At 53.3% G+C, this 12,358-nt stretch overlaps 1 protein-coding gene across 3 annotated transcripts in view; it reads left to right on the top strand.

Moving 5' to 3' along the window:
* Positions 1 to 10,209, top strand: part of ATG13 (autophagy related 13) — a 35,797-nt gene extending 25,588 nt beyond the window's left edge. For 2 of the 3 annotated variants that reach the window (XM_024558696.4, XM_071221409.1), the window contains 8 exons: positions 804 to 902; positions 1,629 to 1,739; positions 2,137 to 2,273; positions 4,426 to 4,540; positions 5,102 to 5,179; positions 5,368 to 5,484; positions 6,009 to 6,137; positions 8,043 to 10,209. In XM_024558696.4, the coding sequence (XP_024414464.1) occupies positions 804 to 902; positions 1,629 to 1,739; positions 2,137 to 2,273; positions 4,426 to 4,540; positions 5,102 to 5,179; positions 5,368 to 5,484; positions 6,009 to 6,137; positions 8,043 to 8,120 (864 nt within the window). In that variant the 3' untranslated portion in view covers positions 8,121 to 10,209. The remainder of the gene's footprint in view (positions 1 to 803; positions 903 to 1,628; positions 1,740 to 2,136; positions 2,274 to 4,425; positions 4,541 to 5,101; positions 5,180 to 5,367; positions 5,485 to 6,008; positions 6,138 to 8,042) is intronic. The other variant, XM_024558695.4, reaches the window with a different exon arrangement.
* The last annotated feature ends 2,149 nt before the right edge of the window (positions 10,210 to 12,358 follow it).

Genomic DNA, 12,358 nt, shown 5'->3' with positions numbered 1-12,358 from the left:
AAATAGTTGTGACCCTGGACCTGCTGTGACTTAAGGTCCTACCTTCAATTCTAAGCATTAATTAGCTAATTGGTAAGACTTATTAAAGATGGAAAAGCAAGACCCTAAATAACCATCTTGCCCATAATTAGCTTTGAAGTCATGAGTCTTGAAAGTGCCCCAGCTTTTGCTCCATCACATTCTCCTACCCCATCAGGCACTATAAGAATACACGTACACACACGCACTCAGTCAGCCCGGAGCCTGCATCTGTACCCGCCTACTCATCTTCCCTGGGATGACATAGAAAGTGCAGCTGGGCACTGGGTATTTCAGAGTACCAGCCAACAAATGTGAACTTTTTAACCCTGCCCTTGAAGACCCTGGGTCCCGAGAAAAAAGCATTCTAACATTTTAGTCTCCATTTCCTCATTCATCCTGAGCACACCCTGTGGCTGCTTCTGGGGTTCCTGTTGGAGGCCATTCTGTAATGTCCTCCCCCTCTTGACTAAAGACAGGCCAATGCCCGGTCCAGATTTCCCTGTTTTGCAAGTCGTTCCACCTTGACTCAGCTGTGTTTTCCACCTGCTCACCTGGGAGACAAGCATGCAGTGGAGGCCCCTGGGGTGAACACCTGTCAGGCCCTTCCAGGCTGTCTGCTGGGAAGGCAGTCACGCAGCTTCCTCCCTGCTTCACGCCTGACTTCCATCGTGCGTTTCCGCCTCTGTTGCTGCTGCCCCTTGGAGTGTTTTTCATTTCTTTCTCAAGTCCCTTTTCTTTTTTCTTCTCTTGTTTCTCCTGTCTCTGTTTGTATCTGTGCACAGTGTGTGTTTACTGTCACAAAGGCACATTTTCAGACCCCTACTCCTGTGGTGACGGATACCCTGAGGGTCCCCATGGCAGGACTGGCCTTTTCCCATCAAGTGAGTCCATTGGGAAGAAGGGGATAAATCAGACGGCATCTTTGTATTTAAAAATTGTGGATAAAGTACAGGGTATAGCAACTGAAGTGTCCCCAAATGTTCTGTGGGTTATTTTGAGGGTTGGTAATTGATTTTTAACAGGATATAGCAGAGCAGCCCGAAATAGGATTTTTCATTTGCCCCCCCCATTGATGTGAAAAATACATGGAGTTATTTATATCTTATTTCCAAATAAACATCCAAGAGTGGTATGCTTTCTATTTCAACATAAATAGGAACCCTCCCATACGCAGTGGCGAGGGAGGGTGTGATTAGAGAAGACGCCTCATGCTTCTAAGGGATCTCAAGGACACAGTAGAAAATAGAATGACCTGGGAAAAACTGATGACTTTGGCTCCAAGTTCAGCCCAGGCTTATGCTCCACAGATCGGCTGGGCTGGAAACAGAAACAGTGAGCTTAGAAAAAGGGGAGCAAGGGAGTCATCAGAGGCCTCTGTGAGGCTGCAGAGCTGGGAACCTCAGTCCTACTGCAGCGTCTGTTGTTTCTTCTAAAAAGAAAGGGCCTGGTCTGTCTTTAACCCTCGCATCAGGCCCCTTGTCCCATGGAGGTCTAGGAGGGGACCCATTCCCTACTTCTCGACTGATCTTGATCATCAGCCATACTCTAGGATCGCCTGTTTTTTCCTCCTCCTTTCCTCTGCCCCTCTTTGTTTTTCTCTTGCTTAGCTCTCAAGCTCTCGCCTTTCCTATCAGCCTGCTGCTCTGGGCGTTGGATCAGCTGACCTGGCTTACCCAGTAGTGTTTGCTGCTGGCTTAAACACCACACATCCTCACCAGGTATCTTGAAAGACGGGAGGACCCTAGGGGTGCCTGCGCTGTCTCCGTGCCCTGAGGCAGCGGAGGTGCCTCTGGAGATGCCAGTTTCATTAAGTGTTTGGAAGCAGAGCTCTTCGGTGAGTTCGGAGAACTAGCATGACTCTGAGAGGAAGGAGCCTCTTAAACTTCTGAAAGGAAAGAGGTGCTTCCCAAGTGTTTGTCCCCCTTTCCTTCTGGAGTCATCGCAGTGCATGTCTCCCATTAACTGAGTCCCAGAAAGAACAAAGAGCCAAGGCTTCCTGCTCACTAGATGGCAGCAATGGTGATGGACACGCTCCAAAGCCTCATGCTAGGCTGAAGGGTGTTCTCCTGCCTGAGGCTGCCATGATTCACTGTGTTTTTCCGTTTTTCCCTAAAGCTAATGGTTCCTGGAAAGGAAGGTGGGGTCCCCCTTGCTCCCAACCAGCCTGCCCACGGCACCCAGGCTGATCAGGAGAGAGTGGCGACGTACACCCCTTCTGACGTGGCCCACTGTGCTGCCACACCTTCTAGCAGGTGAGTCCACGGCTTGGCTCTGCCGCTGTTCAAGACAGCCAGGGGCCTGTCCTGCCTGACAGGTCCTTATTCGGTATTAGTAAGGACAGCTCTCAGCCTTGGCTCAGGCTTGGCATTTGCGCTCCAAATGTGCAAGCCTTTAAGTTCCTGATAAGAATCTCCTATTGCAACTGGTATGTTAGGAAGCTAACCCCTGCAGCTTCACTGCTGACAGCAGACAGCAGGGGTTTGGCTTTCACCTCCTCCATCCAGGAAAGGTTTGTCAGATGTTTTTCTTTTACCCCAACATTTCTTCCCTTGGAGTCAGTCCTCATTGTCTCCTGAGGGCCAGAACAGGGCGTTCCCGTGAAGTCTGAAGCCACAGCGGACCTGTGGTGGTAGTTAGGGTTGATGTTCTTCTGCTGTGTCAGTGCCTCGTGGAGAATCTTTACAAACAACTATTTTTTCTCATTAAAAATGTTTTTAAATCTTTGTCTTTTTTGGTTGCAGAAGTGATATGTTCTGTGAAATTTGAATTATAAATACATTGATTAAGTAGAAAATGAAAGTTCTCATAATCCCACCCTGCAAAAATCACCACTGTTACCTCCTTCTAAAAGACAGAGGATCTCAGCAGGATTCAGTAGTTTGTCTGAGAGCAGGTAGCTAGCAAAATGGCCAGGCACAAGCCTCGCTCCTCGGCTCCAAGTCTGTGCTCACTCTCTCCACTGCACTCAGCATTCCCCCGTGGGAAGCTGCAGCTGTCTCCATCTGACCTGCCCTCCCTTGACCGGAAGGCCCCAGAGGTGATGACGTTGCTTGCCCCGCCACATCCTAATGAACTTTTGGATAATAGAAATTCCTGGGGTTTTGGATTTTGTTCTTTCATTCCCACAGTGGAGTGGTGGGAGGGGAATTGTTTGGAAAATGAAATGTTTGCACCGTCCATCAGGAAAAATAATTACTTTCATTCCTAACTTCCCGGACTTCCATGGTCTTACCCCTCCTCATTAGATGAGGAATTCCATCCTCTTACCCCTCCTCATTAGACAGGGAAGACCCTGTTAGCCACCTCACACTCTAGTTTTCTGAGCCTCAACTCTTGGGGCAGGTCCGGGAGGAGCTGAAGGCAGAGGACTCTGAGTAGGAGGTTCTTACATGCAGGTGGTCAGCACTCAGGCCTCCCTTCAGTGAGGGTCCTCCCTGCTGGCTGGAGTCCAGGGGCCACTTGGAGGTCACAGCCCCCCTCCCCACCTTGAGCCCCTGCTTTTGGCCAGAGGGGCTTTTCTATCCCCTGCTGCTCCCAGGGTGGGGACCGCTGGTCTGGCACCTGCAGTACAGGGCCCTGTTTCTGCTGCCTGGAGCCCTCCTGTCATCCAGGACGCGGCATCGGTCTGGAGGGCTGGACCGGGGTCAACAGGAACAGCCAGAGTGAGTGTGCTGTTGACAGGCCCTGCTGAACGGCGGTGACCGGGGAAGGAATGTGATGCGGAGCCCAGAGGACCTCAGCCTAGGGGGTCGGCCACGGGTGGAGGAAGCTCTGGTTCTCCAGAGGGTCAGATTTGGGGCTCTTTACTTGGCATAATGGCACTATTCCTTATGAGGTACATTCTTATGGCATTTTTAGATAGCAAAGCAAAAATAAGGAGATGGAGGACAGCTAAAATCTTGAGTCTGTCTCTGTAATTAATATTTAAATTATAGTCTACGGGAGCTGCTTGCCTATGTGTACAGTTGCTGTGTGCATGGTAACGAAGCTACTTGTTATTTCATATAAGCTTTAAACCAGGGGTGTCCCTCCTTTTGGCATCTCTGGGCCACAGTGGAAGAAGAGTTGTCTTGGGCCACACGTTAAATACATTGCAACACGTAATCACAAAAAAATCTAATGCTTTAAGTAAATTGACAATTTTGTGTTGGGCCGCATTCCTAGCTGTTGGACACCCCTGTTTTAAACAGTTGGAACACTGAATTTCACTCACACATGCCCTCAACTCACAGGGGAGGGTGCCAGTGGCAGCAGCCAGGCCACGCGTTGCCATCTCCCGCAGAGTGGTGGGTGGGGGCAACTCCTGCCCTGGGCTGCAGCCCCAACAGAGGGTGGATTTATGGGGAGCCAGGTAGGCTCTGCTGTGGTTTGAGAATGAGTATCGACATTACCTTTCTTCCCCAGCGAGGATACCGAAACTGTATCTAACAGCAGTGAGGGCCGGGCCTCTCCCCATGATGTCTTGGAGACCATCTTTGCACGAAAAGTGGGGGCTTTTGTCAACAAACCCATCAACCAGGTGATTTTTCTACCTCCGCCACCTGTTAGTCACGTCAGAGTGAGGCCTTACCGACAGGTCTCTCAACCTGGGGTCTGCGTAGCCACTGACACCGCCTGCACTTGTATACGCTTGTGGTGGGTTTCCTGTGAAGAGGGTCCCTAACCTGCGACACCCCTCCAGGAAGAGCTGAGAACTGTGCTGCAATCTTGCAAGCCCCCCACCGGAGCGGGAGGCTCGACACTGCCGAGCACGCACAGTGCCCGGCGCGCCATTGCCCCAGCCTGGCTCCAAAGGAAGTTCCTCCTCAGCTCAGCCAGTGGACAGTTGTCACTGAGTTACTGTGGACCAACTTCCAAAGCTGAATTTCTGGGGTCTTGGAGAGCTCTAGCCCCTGTTTGTGCTGTAGGCCTGTGATGGGAGGTGGTGGAAATTGGAGGGTCTCCACCAGAAGATCCTGAGGGGCAGTATGGTCAACCTGGGTGTGAACTCTCTGGGCTTCTAGGCTTCTGGAAGCCTCTATGGAAGCATGTGAGCTGGGGGGAGGGGCAGGAACTAATACTTTCTTCTGTGACCCTTAAGGTGACCTTGACAAGTTTGGACATACCCTTTGCTATGTTTGCTCCCAAGAATTTAGAGCTGGAGGATGTCGACCCCATGGTGAGTCGAAAGTTTTCAGTGACACAATGCCTGTCCTCCTGGGCATGTCCCTGTCCCTCCATAGCCCATTAACCATGCCCTGATGCTGAGGGGCTTGCAGCCAGGGTCGGGTCCCTTACAGAACCCTCCACTGTGAACAGTACCTGCCCCAGGGCACAGAACCCTTCCTCTGCCTTATCCTGCACCAGGTGAACCCTCCGGACTCCCCAGGGACGGGGTCCCCGCTCCAGGGCAGCCTGCACTCTGAAGGCTCCAGCGGGGGCAGCAGCGGCCACACCCACGACGACTTCGTCATGGTGGACTTTGTGAGTGGCTCTCTCCCCCCTGACTTTGCTGCCCCCGGGGGGAGGTAAACCTGGAGGTGTCCGTTGCACTCAGAGAAGCCCTCCTTCCCAGGGGTCAGCGGGGCCAGTACAGACGGGGTGGGACCGGTGGGTGCCCGGCTGGGCAGTGTACATGGGGAGCCTGCTTGGACAGATGTTTGGAGGCCGATGAACAATAAGGCATTTTGTGCTATGTCTTTGGTTGACATTGATGATGCAGTTCAGCTCTAAGTGGGGGTTTTCCAGTAGGTTCTGTTCACGCTTGAATGGATAGTGCTAAGGAAAGGGTTTGAAGGAAGGCGGCGTGAGCCTGACCAGGGAAGAGGAGTGTTCTCAGCAGGGTTTGAATTCAGCTGCCCAGAAAAGAAAAGGTGGAGATTCTCTTCCTCAGACAAGCCTGGCGCAGCCTTCTCTTTGGTGACTGCCGGAAGGGAACAGGGTTCTGCATCTCTGGTTTTCCTCGGTGGGCCATGGTAAGCTAAACTGCATCTGGTCTTTTTTTGAAGAAACCGGCCTTTTCTAAAGACGACATCCTTCCAATGGACTTGGGAACCTTCTATCGTGAATTTCAGAACCCCCCTCAGCTGAGCAGCCTCTCCATAGATATCGGGGCACAGTCCATGGCTGAGGACTTGGTATGGAGACCCCTCCCCCAACCCACCTTGTCCTCTGATCCCCCTTTCCCTTTCAGTGTCATTCCTGCTCCGCAGGCACAAAAGTTTCGGTTATTCCCCAACGCCACACCTCCCATCTTCCCTGTGACAGGAAGGAGACACTTCTAGACCGTTGTCTTTTTTTGATTCCACTGGACATTTGTGTTTTGCCCAGCAGTCATTATCTTGACTTTGCTTGCACTCACTTCCTCCTTTCGCACGTGGTCAGCATTTCTTACTCGCGTTGGTGCCTGATATCTTCTCCTGGCTGATGCCACTAAGCCAAGCTGCTCCAACAGCTCTCACATGCAGCTCTTCAGCTTGCCAGGCGGTGCTGGCTGCCCAGGGAGGCAGAGTTCTGACGCCTCTGAGCACCTGAGCATCGGTGTTCCGGCCCTTTCCCTAGAGAGGCCATTCTCTCAGCTGTACTGCTTGTGTGTGGGCCGCCGTCCTGATACTGACAAAGATTCCCACTCTCCCACAGGGTGGTCTCTATTTCCTGCCTCTGCGTGGCAGAGGTGTGCCCTGAACAGCCCCAAACTCGGGGTGTCCCATGTCATGGGATGTTAGGGTCCCTCTGCCTGCAGTGGGGGTATCACCTCCTACATTGAAATGAAAGGAGTGGCTCTAGGAATAGGATTCTAGGAATAACTGCCCTTGGCTTGCTTTAAACAAAAAAGTATGTGCAGAAATAATAACAACACAGCAATAATGTCATTATTGCTAACACTTATCTAGGCTTTCATACATGCCGAGCACTTTCCTAAGTGCTCTACGTGATTCTTCAACAACCTGAGGGGAAGGGCTTCCCACTACCCCAGCTCACAGACAAGAAAACTGACACTGTGAACAAATAACTTGGCCATAGTTATGGCTAAACCGGCAAACAAAGCTTTGGCTTCTGATTTTAGGCTTTTAGCCACTGATACCGCCCCCGCCCCCACCCCCTGACCTAAAATGTGGCTGGAAGGGGCTGCGTCAGAAGGTGCTGCAGCCGGTCCCAGCTGGTGGCCCCGCCGTCCAGACCTACATGGGCTGCACGGTGTGTCTGGGCCACTTAGTGAGCTCTGAGGCAGGGGGTTGTCCCACCTCTTTCAGATACCTGGGGCCTCTCAGGAAATCTGTGGTAGTTTAAACCAGGAGCGTCCAACCTTTTGGCATCCCTGGGCCAGGCCACACTGGAAGAAGAGATGTTGGGCCACAAACTTAATACATTGCAACACGTAATCACAAAAAAAAATCTCATAATGTTTTAAGTAAATTTATGATTTCGTGTGGGGCTGCATTCCTGGCCATCCTGGGCTGCAGGTTGGACACCCTGCAACTTTAAACTCTTCATACGCAAATTCTTCAGTGGAGACCACATGATTAGGGTTAGATTTTTTTTAATAGTTGATAACTGAGGGCAGTTAAACTTAATTGCTTATGGTTTTGTTTTCTCTCTTACTCTCTTTCACCCCCACTCACTGTGCCTCTCCTTCACTGGTATTAAGACGCAGGTTCCTAGGCCTCACCACAGACCTGCTGAGTCAGGACCTTTCAGGAGTGTGGTTGGCACTGCCTTGTTCATGGGCCTCCCAGGGGATGCTGATGGCCAGCACAGGGTGTGAAGAAATCTTTTATTGTTGGTGTGGTCCTTTTCTCTCTCTCACTAAGTGTGGGGGCCACTTGGATGCCCTGTGAAATCCCCTCTCCAGCCCCCACAAAACCCTGAAGCCCTCTCTCCACTGCCTGCTCAGCTGCCCCGAATTCTCCTGCTCTCCCAGCCCAGCACTGCTGAGCTGAGCTCGTGCTGTGCTCTCTCCTTTTTCAGGCCAGGGTGGCTGGGGGGCTGCTGCTTTGAGCCCTGCCCAAATGAGCAACTCTTTTTCTCCCCTCCTGGTACAGGACTCACTCCCAGAGAAGCTGGCTGTGCACGAGAAGAATGTCCGAGAATTTGATGCCTTTGTAGAAACCCTGCAGTAAAAGTTGGTGCCCTCAAGTACCAGCAGCAGCCCCCTTTTGTGGTCCCAAGAAACAGAGCCTCCCACTCATCAGCTGCTCCTGTCCCTTGTCCTGCTCCAAGCCAGGTGGAGGGAGGCTGGTTTCCCCCATGGGGACCCAGAAGTCCCTGCTCTCACTGCTTGGATTCTCCGTGGCCGCAGTCAAACCCAGTTAGAGCATTTGAGAGGGCTCACCCTCTGGCCTTGGAGACGGGAAGACCCTTTGCAACAAAGGGGCCCTCTGGCGGGCCATCTGCTTCTACTACCCATCAGCAGCAGCTCCAATGAGGCCGTCATCCTGTCTTCCCGCTGCTGGACCCTCTTCTCCCAGGTCTGCCTGCCTGCCCGCCTGCCTGCCTGCCGTTACCACCAAACCATTCGACATTCCAGCTGGTGGCCCAGAGACTAGCATGGAAGCAGAAAGAGGAAGGAGACATTGTTGGAGGAAGAAGCAAGTGCTTTTTCAGGCTCTCATCGTCTCCTTTAGTTCTGGTATCTTCTTCCTCTCTCCCTCCCTCTGCCCGTGCCTATATTTTTGGCAATATGACGCCATCTGCCCAAGATGAGAACTCCAAAGTCAGCCATTCCCACTCTTGAAGGCTGTGCTAGCCCCTCCCTTAACAGAAGGTCTGAGCAGCCCCGGTGGCTGCCTGTGCTCAGCCCTTCAGCCACGTAGGAACCACCCTATGTCTCTGGGCCTGGGAGCCCCAGCAGAGGCTTTTCTCGTCTCTTCCCTCTCCCTGTTGCAGCTCCTTGGTTATAGGACATGGTAAATATTTATTACTTTCAAAGACATATTTTATAGAGAAAATACGTTTCAGATGAGGTGTTTTCACTTGGGGAAGGTGATGGGCCTCTTCCTGGGGCAGGACCTCCTCCTGTGGAGGTTCCTCAGATTCCAGGTTGCTGCTCTGGGGATCTTCCTTCCCATGTACATTAATTAGGTGGGAGCCAACACAGGGCTGGCGAGGGCCACAGGTCCTCCCAGGCTTGCTGCATTTGAACTGACAACAGGCTTTCCCTTGGACGCCTCTATTTCTGGTGAGAGCCTTGGATCTCTTCTCGGCTTCTGCAGTGACTCTGTTTTGGCAGCCCAGGAAGCCTTGGGTGCTAAAAATAGCAACTCCCTAGAGTTGTGCCACATGTAGTGCCCATTGGTGAGCCCGGGGAAGTCCAGGCAGGCCCCTCCTTTTGGGGTACTTGTTCCTGTTTCTCAGGGCTGGGCCTGGCCACCACCTTCCTTTAACCCCAGGGTCTGTACGCTGCCCTGAGGTTTACTGGGTGCATTGGTTCCTAGTTGAGAAGCTGAAGCTGGGCATATGATCCACCTAACCCTTCAGGTGTTGTAAGTCAGGTGCCTAGCCTCGCCCCCTATGCCATCTGTCCCTCTCCCAGCCCACTGGTCATCCTGGCTGTGGAGAACTGGGCCTGCCCCATTCCTCCTGGTCCACCTGGGGTATTCATGGGGAGCAGCTGTTCTGCAGTGGAACACATGGCCCTCAATTGCTTGTTAGTAAATGCATGTGACATTGTTCCCACCTGCAAGGCTGATCTCTGAGGGCTTGAGCGGGCTCTCACACTGTCTCCATTAGCCCGCCCTTATGCATGTGCTCTGCTACCACGGAGGAACGTTCCCAGCAGTGTCCTGTCTTCGGGCCAGAGCACACCCATGCCAGCTGAACTGATAAGGTTTACCCACCCAGCTCCAGTGTCCCAGCCACTGCCCTCCTTTTGAGGCCAAGCATGGAAAGGCTTGTTTGTTTTAGCTGTTGCCCTCTTTGACTTCTGGTAGTTGGCCTGTGCAGGCAGCAGCCTTTCTTCAGGTTCCCAGCAGCAAGAGGCCAGGTAGGCTGAGCCTGGAAGCAGAGCAATTGTCAAGGCCGGCCCTTGCCCCTCAGCCCTGTACAATAAAAGGTGTGAGCCCCAGACTGACCCCAGCACGAGGCTGGGAGTGGTCATCTGTCTCCAAGTGGCAGAGTCCCTCCTCCCCTCCTGCCTACTTGTTTGGAAATACTGAGTTATACTTTAAAATGTATTCAAGAGATTTCCAATAAATTTTTTTCTGTACTTCACAGCTTTCTGTCCTGCATTTGTCTAAAATTCTAGCCCACTGCCTTCCAATTCTGTGTAGACATGGGGCACCGACGGGCGGAAGGGGGAGAACCATGCAGTGCGTGGCAGGAAACGGCTTCCGAGTCAGGCAGGCTGCTTTGAGGCTTGGGGCTGGTCGGGAAGCCTCATAGAGCCTCGTTTCCCTGGGCTGTAATGCTCCCACTCCGGAGGCCGTTGTGTGAATGTTCAGTGAGATGGTGTGTGTGAGGTATACGTACCTGTGTAGGAGCTTACAGTGAAATCTCCATTACCAGCTCTATACCCCCTGCGCCACAGGGCTCACCCTTCCGCCTGGCCTGGAGGCAATGGAAGGCCTTGGGCTCAGAGAAAAAGACACAGGTCTCTGCATGTGTCCTGTGTGGAGTTCCCCAAGTTGCCTGGGATCTGTTTACTGGTCAGCATGACGGGTTGTGGCTGAGCAAACCAGACTGAAGGGAAGGGGCTGAGTAGCAGCAAGGCCTGTGCCAGTTTGTTTAGCTGCCCAGGGTACTGGCCTGGTCTCTGGGGAGCCGGAAAAGTAGGAGAGCCCTGCGGGATTATTCCTGCCCCCCCCCGCCCCTCCCCTCCCCCACCCGGGCACTAGTGCAGCAGGCGTCTCAGCCCTGCCCCTGTGGAGCCACCTCCCACCTCCTCGCTTGTGCCCACACTGGGGGCAGGGAGCCACTGCCCCAGCTGCAAGGGTAGTCCTGGAAGCAAGAGACCAGCTGCCTGACAGACCACAGCAACTGCTGTCTGGGTTGCCTCCCCTCCCCTTCAGGCCGAAGCCTGGTCCCAGGACAGCGGAGGGCTAGCTGGAAATTTCTGTTGTCAGCCCAAACCCGAGGCTGAAAGGAGCGGGCCGCCCACTGCTGCCGTGATGGGCTGTGCGAGCCCTTGCTTGTCAGTAAACTACAAGCAACACTAACCGTGGCGCCTGACCACAGCCAGTCGGGATGGCGGTGGCACTCCCCTGGGTTAGAAATCATGGCATGACATCGGTGTCCTCGCCTTCACTGGGGATCCCCCAGAAGCAAAGTGTTGAGTGTCCCCAGGTCTGACAATGGTGTCCTGCCCCTCTCAAGCATCTCCCTGCACTCTGTCCCCAGAGACGCGCCGTTGCTAAGGCAGAGGTAAACTGGCTTTGAGTCACTCAGCAGAGGCCCTGCCAGGAGCCCAACCCAAGTAAACAGCTCCCTCCTTGTCTCGTGCTGCTCCCTTTCCAGTTGCCCTGGGTCACAGCCCCACCGTTCTAAACAGTCAGCCAGCTTAGATCAGCCAGCTTAAGAGCCGAGGAGAGCCAGCGAGAGGCCACCAGGGCCTCCTGTCCAAGCTGCCTGGATGAGGGCCACAGCTATGCAGCAGGACCAGCTTCCTAAAGCTCACATCCTAACACGGCCTGATCCTGTAGCTCTGGCCCGGCTGCCCCAGCCCAAGCGAGCAATGATGAGAACAGAGGCCCAGCTGGGGCCACCATTGTCTCCTGATTGCCACTGGCAGGCAAGCAAGCTAACTGCTTGGACTTGACCTTGACCACTGTGCCAAGTGAAATTCTGGCCTGCCCTCCCAGTGACAAATCACTTTTTCAAAGTTGCAGTAAAATACAAACGTTACCATCTTAACCTCTAAATCAAAGCAAAACCTCAAAAGAGGAAAGGAAAAGAGGATCTTCCAAGACTCCTGTGTGAGCAGGGGGCAGGTGGAAACGGCCGGCTCCCAGGCCCAGGGCAGGTGGGGAAGGAGTGGAATGGTCAGGTGAGGGTTTCTGTCCCAACTGCTGCACAGGTGGGACTGGCACCTCATTCGCCTGTGAAACAACAGCCATTCTAGTTACTGCTGGGCAGGTGCTCTGATAGGTACTGTGCACCCCATTTCTCATTCTCAAGAGAAAGGAAGGCACTGTCTCAGAGGTGGGGCCTTGTGAATGTCCATTATCAGTGAGGTCTGGTGGCAAAATGGAAGGTGATTGTTCACACAGGGAAGGTCAGAAAGCTGACCTAATGCCCGCTCACAAGTGAACGAGGGGAGGAAGGGGGCCAGATGGGCGGGGCAGGGTCTTCCCAATGCCCCATCTGCTCCTCTTGCACACCACATCCCCACCCCACGCTGAACCTCCTCGCCCACTTCTGTGAC

The sequence above is a fragment of the Desmodus rotundus genome, chromosome 5, assembly GCF_022682495.2.
Source record: "Desmodus rotundus isolate HL8 chromosome 5, HLdesRot8A.1, whole genome shotgun sequence".
NCBI lineage: Eukaryota > Metazoa > Chordata > Mammalia > Chiroptera > Phyllostomidae > Desmodus > Desmodus rotundus.
The sequence above is the reverse complement of the archived record's forward strand: the minus strand, read 5'-3'. Positions and strand labels throughout refer to the sequence as shown.